Genomic DNA, 18,878 nt, shown 5'->3' with positions numbered 1-18,878 from the left:
CCATGAGGAAGAACAAGATGGCAAATAGACACGACGCAGGGAGAAAGGGTGCAAACATCAGGAATACGCTCAGGCAGGGAGAAAGGGTGCAAACATCAGGAATATGCTCAGGCAGGGAGAAAGGGTGCAAACATCAGAGACGTGACTTCAGCAATGGAGAACAAGCAAAACAGAAAGCAGACAGCTGAAGGGTGAAGGAGATAAAAAGAACAGATACCTACCCAGACCTGTGCTATCTAGCTACTGGCCTGTGGACTTATATTATCACCACTGGGCTCCCCACTGGGCTCCCCAAATGGATCACTGTTGGATGAGGCCTGTGATCCATCAGGCTAGAACACAAGAAGATAACACTTTTTTTTTTTCTTTTCAACAACGGAAAGCATTAGACAGCTGGGCACATTTTCATGCACACATATAATCAGTTATGTTCAAGGAGGCAGCACCTGCGGTTAGCGGGTGCCACACCCACAAATGCGGGACTCGAGGGAAGGACTTCATGAAAGGAACATGGCTTTCAGCTGCTCATTTGAACGTGAAAGAAAGCCCCTCTCGCACCCCGCCTAGAACTTGAGAGTCTATGCAGGGCTCCTTGCCCACTGTCCATTTCAGATACAGAGGTCTTAATCTTAAGGAACAACAAAACCAGAAAGAACAAGGTGGTCACTTACAGCTTCTTGCTCTTCGCTTTTGCTGGGACTCTCAAAGCCCTCCTCGAAGATGTCGTCTGTGGTAGGATCGCTGGCGTGGGATGCAGATGATTTGGACGGAGAGCTCTGTCTAGGGGCTGGGGTTGGAGCTACACAGAGACCATGCACAGAGAGGGAACATCATTAAGTGTCTGGCTGCAACCATTTACATCCCACAGGGGCCTCAGGGATCGGCTTATATTCGAGTCAAATCCAGCACTCTGCTTTCTATCCTAAGTCAGGCCGGTTGAACAAGCGAACATCTTCTCTGTATGTATTTATCCTGGCCCTCTCACACACCTCATGATCAGGTAGGAGCAGGTGCATATGGGCGGGTCGAGCAGTGGTTCTCAAGGAATGGTCCCTGGCTCAGCAGCAGTAGCGTATCTGGGAACTTGCCAGAAATGCACATTCTTGGACCCCCACCCCAGACCTACTGGTTCAGAAACTCTGCATTTCTACACACTCCAGGTGATAAGCACCTACCAGATTTTTCTTTCTTCTCTCTTCCTTACCGTCATGCATTTATTTCAATAATAAATAGACCAGAGGATGGTGATGCACATGTATCGAGTGCCCTCTATGTGTCAGATGCAGCCAGAAACTTCACGGACAGGATCTCCAACCCTCCCAAAGCCTCTTTGAGGTAGGAGTTATCCTGATTTTACGGATAAGGGAAGTGAGGGTGCTAAATTGCTCAAGGCCACACAGTTGGTGAATGGTAGAACCTCGCACGCGGCAGGTATTTGATAAACACATGTTGCACGAAGATAGCCTCAGTGAGGTGGGGGGATGGATGGAGCTGCTGGCAGGTTGACAACTAGCACTTTACTTCTCACTGCGTAAGGCTCTGCGCTTTCTGTCCCAGCCTTCCCACGTTTTCCTCATCTCACTTGTTCCAGAGGTTCTAACAAATATGCCAGTTGAAGCTATTCTTCTTTCAGCGATTTCTAATTTGGCCTGGAAAACACCAGTCACTGGCTCAGCCCCAAATGAGGAAGTGGTTATGGCTTGATTTAGTAGCTAAATTCCAAATGACACGGATAAGGCCTCCCTACCATAACTGCCCAGAATTTACTAAATCTGGCTGTTTGTCACATAGTGAGTGATTCTCAAACTTGGTGAGTGCCTTTTGCCTTGATGGATATGTATTTAGAATAATGATGCTCTTTACTTTGTGCCAGCAAGCTGGGCACCGCATTCACGGCGTTCTCTAATGTGAATGCTGCAAAGTGCTGTTTAGCTATTGTTCTTTTCTGATGACAACACTGAAGCTCAGAGAGGTGAAGTGACTTTCTCAGAGTTAAGAGCGCCACGAAACAGGAGTGCTGGGATTCAACACGGGTCGGTCTCCACTGTGCGGCCAACTGTGTGCTCCATTTCCCTCTTTTTTTAATGTTTGTTCATTTTTTTTTTTTTTTAAATTTTTTTTTTTTTTCAACGTTTATTTATTTTTGGGACAGAGAGAGACAGAGCATGAACGGGGGAGGGGCAGAGAGAGAGGGAGACACAGAATCAGAAACAGGCTCCAGGCTCTGAGCCATCAGCCCAGAGCCCGACGCGGGGCTCGAACTCACGGACCGCGAGATCGTGACCTGGCTGAAGTCGGACGCTTAACCGACTGCGCCACCCAGGCGCCCCTGTTTGTTCATTTTTGAGAGAGAGACAGAGCGTGAGTGGGGGGCAGGTCAAAGACAGTGGGACACACAGAATCTGAAGCAGGCTCCAGGCTCTGAGCTGTCAGCACAGAGCCCGACGCGAGGCTCGAACTCACAAACGGCTAGATTATAACCTGAGCTGAAGTCAGACCGTGCGCTCTATCTCAGGTTGCGGTTTACTTTTGGTCCGACTGATCCTCCACTCAAAACATTCTGAAGGTGATGCTTCTGCATAAGAGGATATAAAGACTGGCTTCACTCTTTTCTTTGAAATAAAACACTTTTTTTTTTTTTAATTTAAAAGGAAATCTGTTTTGTTTTGTGAGACGATTATGGAGCAAACTAGTTGTAGTGGGTTTAAGTGAGATGAGCGATCTGGAAACACCCTGATGTGTGATAGCTGTTTAATACATGTTAGTGTAACTGGATTCTGAATTGTGTTTGGAAGTGGCTCATTGCTGACTAAAGGCTGAGAACCCAGGCTGAGCTGCTGTCTGAGAGGTAGACTGCTCCCACTTACCAGATGAAATTGATTGGAAGCATAATCAGGCATTTATTGACATGTCTCAGGCTGCAGAAGGTTTTCTAGAATACCTCTATAATCTACAACAGTGGTTCTAAATTTGGGGCAATTTAAATCCTGGGGAACGTCTGGCAATATCTCGGGTCATTTTTGACTGTCACGACTAGGGGCAGAGGATGGGTGCTTCTGGAATCTAATGGGTGGAGGGCAAGGGTGTTGCTAAATGTCCTATGAGCACAGCACAGATCCCACATCAAAGGATGATTTGGCCCAAAATACCAACAGAGTCAAGGTTGCAGAACCTTGCTCTAAAACACAACAGTAACTGAGCGGCCTTTGTTTCCTTCATTTCAATCTCTATGACCTTTCGCAAATGTCTCCCACGGGCGAGATGCTATGCTAGCATTATGAGAAGGGTACGAACGATTAGGACACATTTCCTGTCCTCAAAGAACTGAAACTTTCCTTTTATTTGTGGCTGGCACACAAGCCTGTTGAAAAAGAGCGCTTGTCATCAAGAGAAGCTTATTTATGCATGGCTCTCATTCTTTGACCATTTCATTTTTTATTCATTATTCTTCATTGAAACCCTATGAGTTAGAGTTAATAGTGAGGCCCCTGCTATGTAGATCATATGGCCTGAGTGGAAGCGTGTTGTTTATACACACTGAAGACATTCCTTTTTAGAACAGCCTTCCAAACCTGGCTGAAATGACACTATCTAATTGTGTTAGCATTAGATTTTTTCGACAATTCACGATATTGGCCAAGCAGTGATCCATATCATCTATGACAGTAATGAAAACGCCAAACTCATTGTTCCATGAGACTTTTCTTTTCCCTTATCAATTGTCAAGGCGCAGGCTGAATCACCAGACACGTTTGCAAACGGTGTCGACCAAGCATATCCATGCTCAAGTGTGTCTGGATTCTGATTGGATACGTGGGTATGGTTTTCCGGATGCTTGCAGTAGAAAAGTGAGCTGGGACAGAATCACTGAATTCATGAACTAGGAGGCACATGGCTCATCCAAGCCAACTTGCATATTTTACCCATGATACAGCTGAGGTGAAGAAGAAAAGTCATACGTTTACCCAAAGACACAGCTTGTGGTAGGAGAGCCAAGGTTTGGAACCCTGGTCGGGATTCTGCAGAAAACCACTCACTATGCAACAATAATGGTGATAAAAAGACTTTAAACTCCGTGATGTATACAAGGCTTCAGTAACTGTACCACTGAATCCTTTTAATATCCCTTAGCCTAAGAGAGATGAGGAAATTGAGGCTCATGGAAATAAAATCACTCACCCATAGGCACAAAACTACAAAGTGATCAACCTGTTCCTTGGTTCCCAGTCTAGAGGTTTCTGCGATGCTACCGATTTTTCTCTTTGCCTACCCAAAGCCTTAAGCCCAAATCTGGCTTCTACTATACTAGTTGGACGAGACTTACAGCTGCTCTTTCTCTCCCCTAAGTTTTCTCTTGATCTTAATTTTCTGTTCTAATTTTTTGTCCTTGTCCCCCAAACGTCTGCGGTTCCCATTCACCCTGCATTTCCATTTCAGGAATCTGTGTGTCATAAGCAGGGATCATGAGCGAATGGATGTGAACAAATAAAAACTTGAGCAGCAGAGTGACATGGTAGAAAAGCGACAGGTTTGTATTCGATGCTCCCCTTCTGCCTACCCTCCTGTTTTTGAACTTCACTTTATTGGCCAAAAAGGTCTAACAAAACCTGTAATAAGCACTGTTATGAGTATAAAAGTAATCAAAGCCATTATACGAAGTAGGTATGTATATTATTGTTGGTACCTCGTACCAGGTAGCTATTATTATTGTTAGTAGTGATGTAAACAAGGAAGCCTGCTGAATGGGAACCGAAAGGAGTTCACTGACTCCAGAAGCAAGGCGTCGCTCTCACTGGATTTATGTTTCCAAAGACAGGCACTCACGTGAGTTGGTTGATGGCGTGGTAGAAGTCACGGGGGTCAAATTCAACTGGGAGATGTCAAAGTCGTCACAGTCATCTGTATCCTGTGCCACCCCGACTTTGTTGAAGTAACTGGAGAAGGCCTCTGAGGTACAGGTGAGGGAGGGTTGGTCGGGTTTGCGGGAGGGCACGGGTGGAGGCTGGGCCATCTGGAAATCCTTAAACATCTCTTTCCCCATTTTCTGCCTGGGCTTCTCGGTCTGCGGACTTGACCTGGTGGAGTCACCCGTGGTTGGGACGGTCGCAAGCGGGGTGAGGGGACCTTGGAACATGGCGGCTGGCAAAGGCATAACAGTTTGTGCGGGCATGAAGGCGGCTGGCGGAAACTGCCCGGCCACAGCTGGCCAGGGCTGCTGAGTGGCAGGGAAGAGACCCGGCTGGCCCCATGCGATGGGCTGAGCCCCCGGCATCACCTGAGCGACTGGTGGCTGAGCACCCATGGCGATCTGCTGTTGGACGAGGGTCTGCTGGCCCCAGAAGGATGGGAGGACAGCGCCCATTGCAACATAACCTGGAAGGGGGTAGAAGAATAGTTAGGCACCCCAGGAAAGAACAATCCACGGATTCAAGGGATAAGCAGAAAGATAACTGAACAACCATTAAGTGTCAGGCTGTGTGCAAGGAACTGGAGACACAAAGATGAGTAAGACAGACGTCCCTACTCTCAGGGAGCGTTCTGTCTAGAGCAATGGTCAGGGGAAACTTCTCCGAGGAGGCGATTCATAAGAGGAAACCAGAATGCAGTGAGAGAGCAAGCCAGGCAGACATCTGGGGGATAATGACAATATTGCTAGAATTGCTAAAGATTTCTGACACCAGAGCCTCGAGAGCCGGTGTGCCCCACGGGAAAAGGCAGACGACTGGAAATCAGGCACATGTGGGTTTCAATCTTGCCTCCCCTTCTTCCTAGGCCTGGGACATTCTCAATCGCGCCAGTTCTCTAAGCTCAGTCAGGCTCCTTGTTGGAAAGCCAGGTAGGAAGATCTTCCTTCCAGGCATCGAAGCCGTGTGCCAAGACAAGAAGAACCAGAGTGTCAGTTTGCGAGGCACGGGTTAAAATTCAGACCGCCATTTCTTATCTCTGAAATTTAGGGAGCACTCACAAGCTCTCTAGGGCTCTGCCTCCTTATCTGAAAAGGGGACGTTGAATACCTTCTGTCACACAGGTCTGGTTTACAGATAAATGGAGATGATGTATGTGAGGTGGAGTACTACACCAGACACAGAGTGAGCATTTGGTAAATGTTAGCAGTTAGTAGTATTTGAATCAGATAAAGCCTTTGAAGTACTTAATTCCTTGCCTGTATACAGCAGCCATGCAATAAATGGTAGCTACAGGTATTATTACACATGATTTCTGTGTTATGATGACGATGTCAATTTTAGGTGACTGTCTACTCGGGGGCACCTCATACAGTGGCATATGTTGGGTACTGTGAAACTCCAGGGCGTCCACTCACGTAGGTTGCCATGAGAATTGTTGGCCGTACTAAGTCCTTTCAGGTGAGATATAACCATTTTAAAAGCAGCACAACTGATACGTTCACATGGACAAAAGTAACATGAATCATTTCCACTTATGAAATGACTATAACATTCTAGGTACAGCATTAGATAGATGCTTTACATCTTCACAAAATCCTCGCAGGGGAGGTGTTCTTATTATCTCTATTTTAGGGATAAGGAAATTGGTGCTCAGAGAGGGAAAGTACTGTGCTTGGGGTCACACAGTCAGCATCAAGTGGGATCAGGATCTGAACTGAGGTCGTCCGTCCCCAAAGCTAATGTTCTTCCCTCTGTACCACAGTGCCCCACGCAGATGGCCAAGACCAATTTCTGATCTTCGCACAGTCAGTACACCTGGTACAGTCACCCAGGGTTTCGGCAAAGTGTGGGCGGGCCCAGAGAAACTCCCACGTGCTTCCGGTGGTCCCTGCCCTTCTCAGGGGGCCCAGGGGCCATATGCATGTGCCGCTGAGCCTTGGAGACAGATGCCCCGGCCAGGCGGAGTAGAGGATGGAGACGCCGACTTGGCCTGACTTCTCAAAACCAGCCTTTTCATGGCTGTCAGAAGGAGTTTGCAGGTGTGCAGCAGTGAAGCCAGGAAAGGAGGAGTGGATGCAGGGTATCCTAGCAACTTCCAAAGGGAAGGCAGGCAGGCGCTGTGGTGCTGGTCGGGTCATGGGTGATGTCAATGACCCCGGGGAGCCCAGAGAAATCGCGTGCAGAGGGCGTCACTCACGCTCCAGCCTCAGATCCCTTCAATGATGGATAAGGAATGGGGGCGGCATTGAAAGTCTAGCCATTTCCTTGCAAGGTGACAGGAGGTGCCAGAGAGTCAGAGACAGGACACATGGGCTTCTTGCTGATTAATCCAGCAGTGTGCAATGCACTTATGGAGCATCAAGAAGCAACACAGACAATATCCTTATGAGATCCCCTGAGCCCTAGCACACTGAACTAAGAGGGGCGAAGACGCAATGATGTTGACACTCCACACCTGACAGTCGCTTACGTTGAGTTTCACCTCACCTATCACCTAATAAGGCTGTGACTTAAGCCCACCAACAGACTGAGAATTCTGCAAGTGTGTTTCTTACTTTCGGATTTATTTGGTGGGGCCCAGGCGTTCTCAGTTGGAGGGCTACCATCCCTTAGGAGGTGACCAGGATATCTGGGGGGTGTATTTGGTTGTCAGGGCAATTTGCTAGAGGGAGACACTACCCGCATTTAAGAGGCGGCGAGCGTGGATATCCTACAATGTCTGAGACCAATGTGTGCAAGTTACACCACAGTGTATGTTACAACTGAGTATGGATTGGACTTTGAATTACATGGAAAGTCAAAGTTTCATTGCACAGTTTTCTAGGAAGGTCACAACTGTGTACTCTGAGGGCAGACTGTATTTTGTTTTGTTTGAAACACTGTTAAGAGCTGCTCCCCATTTGGGAAAGCTGTGGTCCCGACAGAAACACTTCTGGTGTTTGAGCCAACACCACGTTCATGCATCTGTCTGCACCTGCAGTGCCGCTCTTTATAGGTATGCACACCAGGCCGCTTAGTAGGACACCTAGTGTGCTCGGATCTGGGCGTTTTCCGTATTCAGATACGTATCTTTTTATTATAAGTTAGCTTTTGAGAAGTTCCTCCTTATAATGCAGGCATCATATTGACTTTTTAAAAAGCTGTGTAGGTAAGTTATATTATCGATGAATTTCAAGAATTTAAAGGTGACATTACAAATATTTGTCATAAAAAGGGGGCACTGGGTCTGACATGGGGGAGACATGGATCTTTCAACTACCTCAAACTTGCTGCCCATTTATTTTTAAATGTTTATTTATTTTTGAGAGGGAGAGAGAGAGAGAGAGAGAGAAGGTGGACAGAGGATCCCAAGTGGTCTCTGCACTAACAGCAGAGAGCCTAACGCGGGGCTCAAACCAACGAACCATGAGACCATGAGCTGAGCCGAAGTCGGACACTTAATGGACTGAGCCACCAGGGCGCCACTTGATGGCCATCTTGATGAAGGGATGGAAGGTTTCAGCCTCCAGCCAGGCTATTTTTCAGTTTGCTTCCGCTCCGCCCCCCTCGTTGCCCCTGGAGGACTGTTCTAAAATGCAAATACAGTGCTTCATTGTCTCGAGTATAAGGTTCAGATGCCTTAGCTTGGCTCAGGAGCCTTTAGGGGTCAGTCCCCTTTCCCACCTCTCCACCCCATTTTCACTGGTACCTTTCCCCACAGCAGCTGCAAACAAAACTCCACCTGCTCTCTCTCATCTCTGCTGGTGCTTCTGCCCGGAAAGCCACCCCCTCCTTCATGTGGTTACTCCTTTCATGCTCTCTGAGAATCAGTTCAGCATCACCTGTGCTGGGCGCTTTCCCTGCTCTGGGGATTCAGCTGGTTCTCCTCCTCTGGGCTTCCGCAGTCCTCAGTGTTCATCTCCGTTATGGCACTTGTCACACTGTGTTGTTATCGCCCAGTTACTCTGTCCTCCCTCATTAGACAAGAAACCACCTGCTGGCAGGAACCCTTTATTTTCTCTCTCCACCTCCTCTGTGTCTACCACAGTTGTGGGCACACATCGATGGCCCCATAAATGCTGGAGACTGGAGAAAGTCTCTTTATAAAGGTGAATGAGTTACAGTGGAATAAATGCCTCCACTGTATTTTTCTAAGTGTACAATTAAACTCCAAGATCTGTAAGTACTGTGATCTGTAAAGATTCTACTGTCGGTGGCAGGTTTTTCTTTCACTCTGTCTTTTTTTTTTTCCCCCACAAGGAACCAACAGATGGGCTGTGCACACTTTTCTGGAGAGAGCTATTAGCATGTCTCCCTGGCTTCATGCCATCTGCTTCAGACCAAAGTACAATATTCAAAAGAAAAAAAAAAAGCAGCACGGGGTAATTGGGTATCATGTTTGGGAACTTGCAGGTCTGACTAGCTTTTCCTGGAGGGGGGTGGTCTCTGCAGCCTGGGCTCTCCCCAAATCTGTGAGCTAAGGCTCTCAGGCCACATGGCATTGTGCATGCCCGACGGCACACCTCGGTAGCAGGACTGTGGTAGCAGTGGACCTGGGGAGCCACTTGGTGTGTGCCACGGCAGCCACTTAACTGCTTAGTAACATTTAGTCATTAATGTTCGACAGTGGAGGGAGGAGGGGCCATGGAGCATCTGTTTATGCCACGGAGTGCAGATCAATCATAAATCTCCTTACTGTGAAGTGAAAGGAAACACCTGCATTACTGCCTTCCAGTTAGATTTTTAAGAAGTGTTGAAAATTGCAATTTACAACCAGATGCTTGCACCTGGGGATACCTCATTATTTGGATTAAAAAAAAAAAAACAGACTAAAATATGGGAAAAATACAGGAAACGAAGGTACGCCCTGAACATTTATGCAGAACTTGTACGGTGATGCTTATTTACATTAGCACAATCGTTCGTTCATTCATTCATTCGTTCATTCATTCATTCATTCATTCAAAAGTAGCCCTATTGGACGCTAAGCACTATTTCAGTCTCTGGAGATGCAGTGAAGAACAAAACAGTTAAAAAAACATCCCTGCCCTCATGGAGCTTACTGATCCTAGCAACAAGCCTCTGGCATAGCTGTTTTCAGTATCTCTTTACCCCGTACACGAGAAACTGCAGCTTGCTGAGGGGAGGGCTGGTGGCAGCTGTCACAGAGCAGGGGGTGGGGGCCAGGGCTAGGGCTCCTAATGGACAGGCTAGCAAACGTGCTGACTGCTTACTCATACCAATGCTGCCAGGCACTGTTTTCAACGTTCTAGTACATGTATTAACTTGTGCAATCGTCAGACCAGCTCTGTAAGGTGGAATTACTGTCCCCATTTTACAGACAGGTTCCCTGAGGCTCAGAAGACATTTAGCTGAGTATTACACAGCTGGCTAGTGGCAGGGCCTGTATTCAGACACGGTACATTCTCTGAGCCCCTAGGCCAGCTCTGCCACACACAGGAGGCCAAAGACCTAAACTTTATTGCAGGGATGTTTTTCTAAATGTTCCAAAAAGGTAAATGAAAAAATATAGGTAGGACAAGACATTTTCTTCTGCTTTAGAAATAAGAGTAATAATAATAATAATAATAATAATAGCAGCAAAAACAGCTGCATTTCCATGTGAAGCATTAGGATGCTAATAAGTTTCAAGGCGCTTAACTTTATTTTCTCACTTAATTCTCAAGATACTGTTGCAAGGCAAGTGTTATTTTCAATTCAGGTATATAGATGAAGAAACTCTGGCTCTGACACATTAAGTAATTCGCTCAGGAGTCTAACACATACATAAATAGATGAGCCAAGACTCAAACGCAGCCCATCGGACGCAAATTCCTCCAGCAGCCCATCTATTGTCCTGCATACCATAGTTCATGCCCCGGCTCCCTACCACTGGCTGGACAATGAGGGACAGGCAGATGGAGACCCAATGTGTGCAGAGATTTTTTCTTTTTTGGGCGAGTTAAAGGAGGAAAAGGCTGACAGGTGACCACCAACTGAAGTCTATTTTTGTTCCTCAGCATATCTGAAGAAGAAGCAGGCACTTCAAGAAGCAAAAATGTGCTCACTGAAATTAATTTTGCACTTCCATTCTAAAAATTGAAAATTGGAACATAATCTATTAATTTTATATTATTTTATTTTATTTTAGCAGCTGTAGAAACTGAATCTGGATGTGATGTGGCTTGTCCATAGTTTGCAACACGGCTGGTCAATTTGCAAGTTGAAAACCCAGGTCTTCAAAGCCCCAATGTGACACAGGCTCAGGAGAAGGCCCAGAGCAGTCCTGTGCAAGACCTGGGCAGGTCCTTAGGTGCTTTTACTGAAACATTAGGATCGGAAGACGTGTGATTGCATTCTGTCCCACTCTCACTTACACAGAGGGGAATGGAGACTCCTTGACTAGAATACTCTGCACCCTGACATCTTCTTGGCTTCCTCCCTCACCCCTTCTAGTCTGCTCACATCTCACCTTTGCATGAGCCCCACCTGACCATAACCAACCTCCATTTACCTGCTCTCCACATGCTCCAAAGCTCCCACACTTCACTCAACATTTTCTTCTGCCTGCACCACTTACCGTTTTTGAACATATTACATAAGTTACTTATTTTTATGTTGTTGCCTGTTTCCCCAGTAGAAAGGAAGCTCTCTGGAGGCAGGACCTGTGTCTGGTGCATTCACTGACACACCCCAGGCACCTAGAACAGGGCCCGGCTCATGTCGGCACTCAGTGAATGTTTGTGGAGTGAACATTTCTGCCAGTTTGTTAGTTTGGGGCCTAAAGTTCCCATTCCCTGTTCCAGCACATCTTCACGGATCAAACAATGAGGACAAAGCATGGGGATTCTCGACATAGGAAGGCGATACGTTTCTTACGGAAAACTGTTACTCTTATTTAAGATGACATATTCTATTACACTATTCCCAAGGAAATTTTAATATCTATTTGAGGTAAGGAAAACTAGTCACCACCACAGTCCCATTTTAGAGAGGAGGATAAGAGATTTGATTGGGAAGCTGGTCAATTCAATATGTTTCCGGGTTACTTGCATATTCTACATTTTAAGTTAGTACCAATCTCTGTTGCTTCTGAAAATTTCATACAACGACCTCTGGGCTCATGGGAAATAACTGTAACTATTTCATAAGAGACTGTGAATTTTTACTTCACTTTGAGTAGCAGCAAGGTTCACATTCGGTGGCAAGAATTTGCTTCTAACACTATATAATTAAAATTATTTATAGAAAAAAATGCAAGAAGATTTGTATTTGAAAATATTCAGGCTCTATTTGCCATATCTAAGAATGAACTAGAAAGTTGAAGCCACCCAGATGTCAAATATGTAGCTAAAGAAAGAAAAAAAGTCTTTAAGGCTCTCATGTATGTAAAGAGCAGAATATCATCTCTGGCCACATTCAAGTATACTGCCCTGGCTACGTGGAGTACCTGTTGCCATGGAAACAAATTAAGGTGTCTGAGATCCCACCAGTTCATACCATACCTACAATACTGTTCCTATATATATATATATCTTACCCTGTTGTAAAAGTAGTATATATATTTTAAAGAATGTTTGGAAAACAGAACAAATACTTTCAAAATCACTAAAAGCTCCATCACCGTCCCAATTCACTGTTGGCAGTTTGCTCTGTCCCCTCAGTGTCCTGTATACGTGGAGAACCTCCTGGTTCTTGAGTCTCTACCAAAAGAGGCAGACACCTATCAATCAGATCTCAAGAGGTCTGTGGAGAGCTAATATCCCTCACCTGCCACTTTCCTCTTTCTGGCTGAGATGGATAAGAGGAAATGAACTTGTACTGATTTGCACGGCTCTGTGTGCAGAGGGCTCCCTAGCGCTACATACGTGAATCACCTAGAAGCTTGACCTTTCCAGGTGAGTTCATCTACAGCAGACTGCGGATTTGTAAACACTCCCTCAGCCCCCACTGGCAGCCTCTCAATGTCACCTAGAGAGACCGGTGGTTCCACAGGTGTTCTGGCATGATGTGGCAGCTGTTCAAGTCAACCCTTTCTCTTTCTTGTTGAGTGGAGGCCGAAGGAAAGGAAGCAGGTGGAAGACAGCTTACCTGAGGGTACAGCAGCAGTGCCGAAAGGTACAGAACTAAACATGTCTGCACTCGCCGGGAGTGTCTGAGATGAAGACGGGATAAAGGCATCACCTGGAGTTGCAGGAGTCTGTCAGACAGAGAGAGGCAGAAGGTGCATGAGGCTCCCGGGAACGCTGGTGCAGCGGCCATCAAGGATGGGGAGCAGCAGGTGCAGGAAATGAGGGGCAGGGGATGCTGCAGAAGCAAGCCACGGTCCAAGCCACGCATATGGTATGCAGACCACGAGGTGGTTGTACGTAGCAACCACAGAACAGGAAAAATGATACCTACCTATAGAGCAACTGTGATAATTAAGTGGGACCATGCATTTAAGTCACTGAATGCTGAAGCAATAGCAGGTGCTCAGCAAAGAGTGGTCAGTACCATGACCCTTTAGTCATAATATCTGGCTTTCATCCTTTAGGGGTGGTCAATGTAAATTGACACGCGTCCACTCAGAACCTGCTATGCGTCTCGTTCGGGGCTTGTCACTTAATACACGATAAATAAACAGCTTGTCTAAACGAACAATCAAGCTTAGCGACTAGAGCAGAGACCCTTGTGTGCTGGTGCCTTTTCAGAATTCTGCCTGAATCTCCACGTGTAAAGAGAAGTAAACATTTTCAAGAAGATGATAAAAAAAAAAAAGAAACAAAAACAAAAAAACAACAAAAAACCCACAACAACAACGCCTAAGGAGGTGCAAATGCTCAAGTGCCCAGCCTATGCTGGCATCCGAGAGAGGTCTGGCGCATGAGCTGCTGGCTAAGGTGAGGTGTGCTGAAATAAATCAAATGAATCAAGTAAATCAAAGGGGTACTGAGGGGTACTGAAAGAAAAGCATCAGCCCTCAGGGTTTTAAAGGTCCATGCCCATTTACCGCAGCCTTTTGCCTACAAAGTATGCCTATTCCATGCCATGACATCCTTATTTTTCTTTTCCCCTTGGAATAGACTGGGGCAAGCAATTAATCCTGAAACCACAGCAATTAGACAAGGCCATTTTTAGAGCAGCAGCCTGGGGGAGGAATGGCATTGTTCTGAGGATTTTTAAATACCCATTTGTAACGCACTTGGGTTCGGGGCCAGAAACATAGCCATGAGCTGCTGCAGTAAGCACTTTTGAACACAATCAACGCCCTGCTGTTTCCCACACGTGACCCTGGGCGAGTCACATGTCTTTTCTGGGACTCAGTTTGCTCATCTGTAAAATGAAGGGAGGTTAGAAGATCTCTTCAGACCTTTCCGGCTCCACAGCTTGAGTCTCTAAGTGCCCAAGATGCAGCTGTTGCCCCTGGGATGGAGGAGAGGAGACTGCCTCCCTGGAGACAGGAGCTGCTGTCCCCACTGTCACGGCTGCTCTGGACATCAGGTATCGGGAGCAAGGCAGCTGTGTCTAGAGTCCCAGGTGGCAGATGTGGGCAGCAGAGTCTCATGCCATCTGTCCTCAGTCATGAGGGTACATACAGCCTCTTCTCTGAGGCACATCTTGCCAATGAACCATAGCACCATCCCTCCGGCTGTATGACCGAGCAGCACCGAGAGGAGCTGCCCCCTCCCAGCGGCTGCTGCTGGTGCAGCTGCGGCCGACTGCCTTCTGCCCACCTCCCACTTCCGGGGAGCGGGCAGGGGAGGCTCTGGAGGGGCCATCTCAGCTCTATTCTTTGCTATGGCCACAGGGTTGCCTTTGAATGCAACCGGTTCTCAAAGCACTGGGATTCCATTTTGCTTAGGTTTTCATTTTCAAATTAGGGTTCCCAGCAGTCTCTATCCTGTTGTAAGCAGTGACAAGCAATGGGAGACACACCCTGGCTGAAACTAGAGCTGGGACTCCAAAGCTTCATGAGAAGCTCAAGGAAGCTAGAAGGCAGGTGGGAAGTGGAGGGGCGGGGGATGAAAAGAAGAGGGAGAGCCGATAAAGGAAGAGACAGGAAAAGACAGAAAGGGCCAGGGCAGAAGGGGCTTCTTTTACTGGGCTGACCACCGGGCTGTGCGGGCTCTGGGTTGGCGCTGACGAATGCCTCACTGTGTGTGCAGTCCTGTGGCCTTTCTTGCCCGCATTCCCAACTAGAGCATGTGCCCCGTGCAGGCAGGGACTCATCCCGCTGACACTGACGTCATTCTCCACTGCCCCGCAGGGCAGCAAGTACGCGCGGGGGGGGGGGGGGGGGGGGGGGTGTCCTGTAATCGCTGATGCATGGTTTCACTTATTTCTCAAAATAGACGCATGTATCATAAGTCCTTTAAAAAGCAGCAGAGGAAATTGAGGTTCAGAAATGCTGGTTTTCCCAAACCACACAGCCAGAAAGAATCAGAGCTGGAACCCACCTGTGGCCCTCTTTTACCCAAAGCTCATATTCTCCTCACCATGCAGCTGAAGAAGGGAAGGGAAGGGACGTAGGGCTGAGTGGCTGTGCATACTTACAGGGGGAGAGGTTATATCAGGAGGGGTGGACATGTCCCCAAAAAGTTCTAGTTGGGTCACAGCCTGAAAAGATAAAAAGAGAATGATGTCACCACAAGGGAAGCCAATGCTGCCGGGCGCTGCTTTAAAATGGTATGACATTTTCCATCGCGGCTATATCAACAGTAAATCCAGCTGGTCATTACAGTACCTCATGACCCTAAAGACAATGTCTGGGACGTAGCCAGAATCAATTCCTGCTTCAGGGTATCCGGCAGTTTATCTGGGGCTAGTTAAGGAGATTCAGGCTTAGCACCTCCCATTACCAGTAAATACCACCTCACGCTGACCTCCCATCAAGTGCAACGCTCTCTCTCTTCTCCAGGAGATAAAGGCAAGAAGGCAGTACCCTCAGTGCTTGTCTTTTATGAGTGCACACACGTACAAAGTGCCTTCAATGTGCTAAGGATAGTGAGACATGACTTTGTGACCACTTCTCAGCAAATGTTCCCCCAAACGCTAACCTGAGAGGTACAAATCATCATCCCCATTTTTACTGATGACTCAGCTGAGTCTCACAGAGGTGACCCCGGGGTCAGCCAGGGCCAGGACTTGAATTTTGTGCAGACAGAGCATGCGGTCAAATGACGGTCCCTGAAAGAGTCAGCCTTTAGGATAAAAAATGTAGTTGGGAGAAAAGAAAACATATCATTTAATACCAGGAAGGGCATCGAAAACAGCCTAGTATATACACTATTAATCATTGCTACCAACTCCATCACTGTAGACACTGTATCATCTATATCCTCATCCATCATACAGGAGTGTCTGAGCAAGGCCAGCCACAGCGGCAGAAGAAACCCTTTAAGATATGCTTAGAAATTAATCTGCATACACTTCCAGCTTCAGAGACCGTAGGGAGTCTGTGGCCAGGAACCACACGGCCTGCCTTAAAGTATATAATCATATGCTTTGTGCAAAACCTGCCCACTGAGGAAAGAACTCTTTTGGCTTCTCTCTGGATTTTAAGTGATAGTGACTGAGGGACCTAAAAACATCACTCAACAGAAAGGACAGGAGGAGTCTGCCTGCCTGCCATGCAGGAAGCCTGCACTTGAATTCTTCTGTAACCAGGCATGGCTAGATCTCTACACTTAGTACAAAAAAGGATAGTTCTCTCCTACTGACGAGTGAGTGAGCTCTGGGCATTGGGAAAGGCCCCACATCTGGAGGTATATTCACTTCCAACCTCTGCAACTCCACAGAGCTGCAGTTCCCTCATCTGGATGGCAGAGATGATAATATCTCCTTTGCGGATTTATTGACAATACTATTGACAAGACTTTGTTTGAAGTCTGTCTAAGCCTGGTTAAAAAGGTACATCGGGGCACCTGGGTGGCTCAGTCGGTTAAGCGTCCGACTTCAGCTCAGGTCATGATCTTGTGACTCATGGGTTTGAGCCCCACGTCGGGCTCTGTGCTGACAGTTCAGAGCCTGGAGCCTGCTTCCGATTCTGTGTCTCCCTCTCTCTTTCTGTTCCTCCCCCACTCGCACTCTGTCTCTTCCTCTCTCTCTCAAAAATAAAGATTAAAAAAAAAAAGGTACAAAAGGCTCTTTTTGCTGAAAGCAGCTTAGATCGGTTAATGTACTTCCAATTCTTCCCTTTAAGCTTTCAGACAGAATAATGGTGCTGGGCACATAGTAGGGCCCTACACACACACTCATCTCCTTCCCAATGACACAGTGCTTTGTCCATACACGCTAAACACCTGTTGGGCGCTGGGAGCTGTGAACAGAATGATGAGAAATGCCAAGTCCCAGACTGCAGGGAGTTTGCAGTCTGGTGGGATGTTCCAAGGAAGTAGATAATTTCAAGGTAATGTGTCAGGGACAGTGACAGGGGTCTCTGTGGGAGAGCAGAGAAAGGGAATCAGCTAGCTTTTGGCAAAGAAGCTTAAGGAGGGTTTTCTAAAGGGAACAGACCCCATCTGAATGAGAAAGGATAATCCAGGCAGGTGAAAGTATATGAGCAGAAAAGGAGAGGGGCCTGGGAGGTGTGAGCAGGTGGGCAGCAAAGCAATTTGTACAGAGTGTGAGAACGGAGAGCAGCAGGGAAGAGGCCAGCGAAGTGGACAGGACAGGGGTAACGTTGTGGTGGGACCAGACCCGGCCAGACCCTAGACACTTGCTTGTCTCTGGGAAAGAGGCTTTAGCATGTTTACGATATTTTCTGTTATTTGGCGAAACTATGCCAATCCTTATGTTCCCTCCCAGATTCATAAAAGAAATACTTGTGTTTAATCAATTCAAATGAAGCTTCTGGGCTTCCTCACAATTGGGGCTCAATGCTTTTAAAATGGCCTACAACTATTTTCAGTGGTAGGAAAATAATAAAATGAAGTTAATAATTAAGTCACACAATTTACATTTCAAATGCGTTTGAACTCGTGGCACACTTTTACTAACATCATAAATATAATTTATTGGCTAATTTTCTCCTTAAGCACAACTTTTAAAATAACCTTCAGTCTTGCGATATAGACTTTCCTCTTGCCAGATGATTTTCACTCAAGGATTAAACGAGAAAAACATGCATGGGCATAAAACATAGATTGTTATTTCATTCCATTGGATTTGCTGTTTAAATAGAAACTTGAGTTAATTAAATTTTATAGAAAAGGGGGATTCTTATGACCATAAAATTAAAAATAATTCTAATAACCATATGTGATTGAGATCTGGAATAATATCTATTTTCACCGCCCCCCCCCGCCATGTTAGCCCCAGTCCTTTTAATTTGTAACCTAACAAACCATGTTCCATCTGATAATATTGTTGTAATTAATCATTTTAATGACCTCAAGAGAATTAAAACTAACCATTCACATTTGTAAAACATTTTATAGTTTATAATACATTTTCCAATACATGACCATCATGTTTGACGCTCAGTGAGCCCCGTGGTGTTGCACTTTGCACGTAAGCTGAGACCAGGAGGTGACAGGACTCGTCTGTGATGTGGGAGTTAAAAGAAGCTAGGCTTGACCCACAGGCCACGCAATGCCTCGTTTGTCTGTCACTTGACAAGCCCTAGTTAGGTGGCATCCTAGATAATGGGAGTGTGGCCACAATGTTCTCTAACCAGAAGCTGCGGTTCCTAAAAGGTCTGCCATGATGGACATCCGCCCGAAGGGCTCTCAACTGGAAGGCCAGCTCAATATGCCCATTCCCCTTTCCATTACCAGCACTTTAGACATCTTCAGGTAGAGATGTGGCTGTCGACGGCAGATTCTGCGGTCTTCAGGTCCCGGGTATTTTCCAGGGTAAGCAGATTGATACTGGAAGCTGCCAAGCCCAGTGAAGGGGACAGGGATAACTCGGTTGTTGAGGAGGAAGCCCCTCGATATCTCCCGTGGGCCAGCTACTCCACAGCCATTCTTTGATATGAACAAGCAATGGTTTCCGAATAGTATCTAG

At 46.6% G+C, this 18,878-nt stretch overlaps 1 protein-coding gene across 4 annotated transcripts in view; it reads right to left on the bottom strand.

Moving 5' to 3' along the window:
• Positions 1–236: 236 nt before the first annotated feature.
• Positions 237–18,878, bottom strand: part of DAB1 (DAB adaptor protein 1) — a 268,176-nt gene continuing 249,534 nt past the window's right edge. For all 4 annotated transcript variants that reach the window (XM_047085084.1, XM_047085081.1, XM_047085082.1 and 1 more), the window contains 5 exons: positions 15,423–15,485; positions 12,978–13,086; positions 4,825–5,373; positions 672–799; positions 237–332 (listed from right to left, as the gene is read on the bottom strand). In XM_047085084.1, the coding sequence (XP_046941040.1) occupies positions 237–332; positions 672–799; positions 4,825–5,373; positions 12,978–13,086; positions 15,423–15,485 (945 nt within the window). The remainder of the gene's footprint in view (positions 333–671; positions 800–4,824; positions 5,374–12,977; positions 13,087–15,422; positions 15,486–18,878) is intronic.

Source organism: Lynx rufus, unplaced genomic scaffold (genome assembly GCF_022079265.1).
Source record: "Lynx rufus isolate CCGP_SWC_20201006 ecotype Redwood Valley unplaced genomic scaffold, mLynRuf1.p SCAF_2, whole genome shotgun sequence".
Taxonomy (NCBI): Eukaryota; Metazoa; Chordata; class Mammalia; order Carnivora; family Felidae; genus Lynx; species Lynx rufus.
Note: the sequence above shows the minus strand (reverse complement) of the source record. Positions and strands in the feature narration are given on the sequence as shown.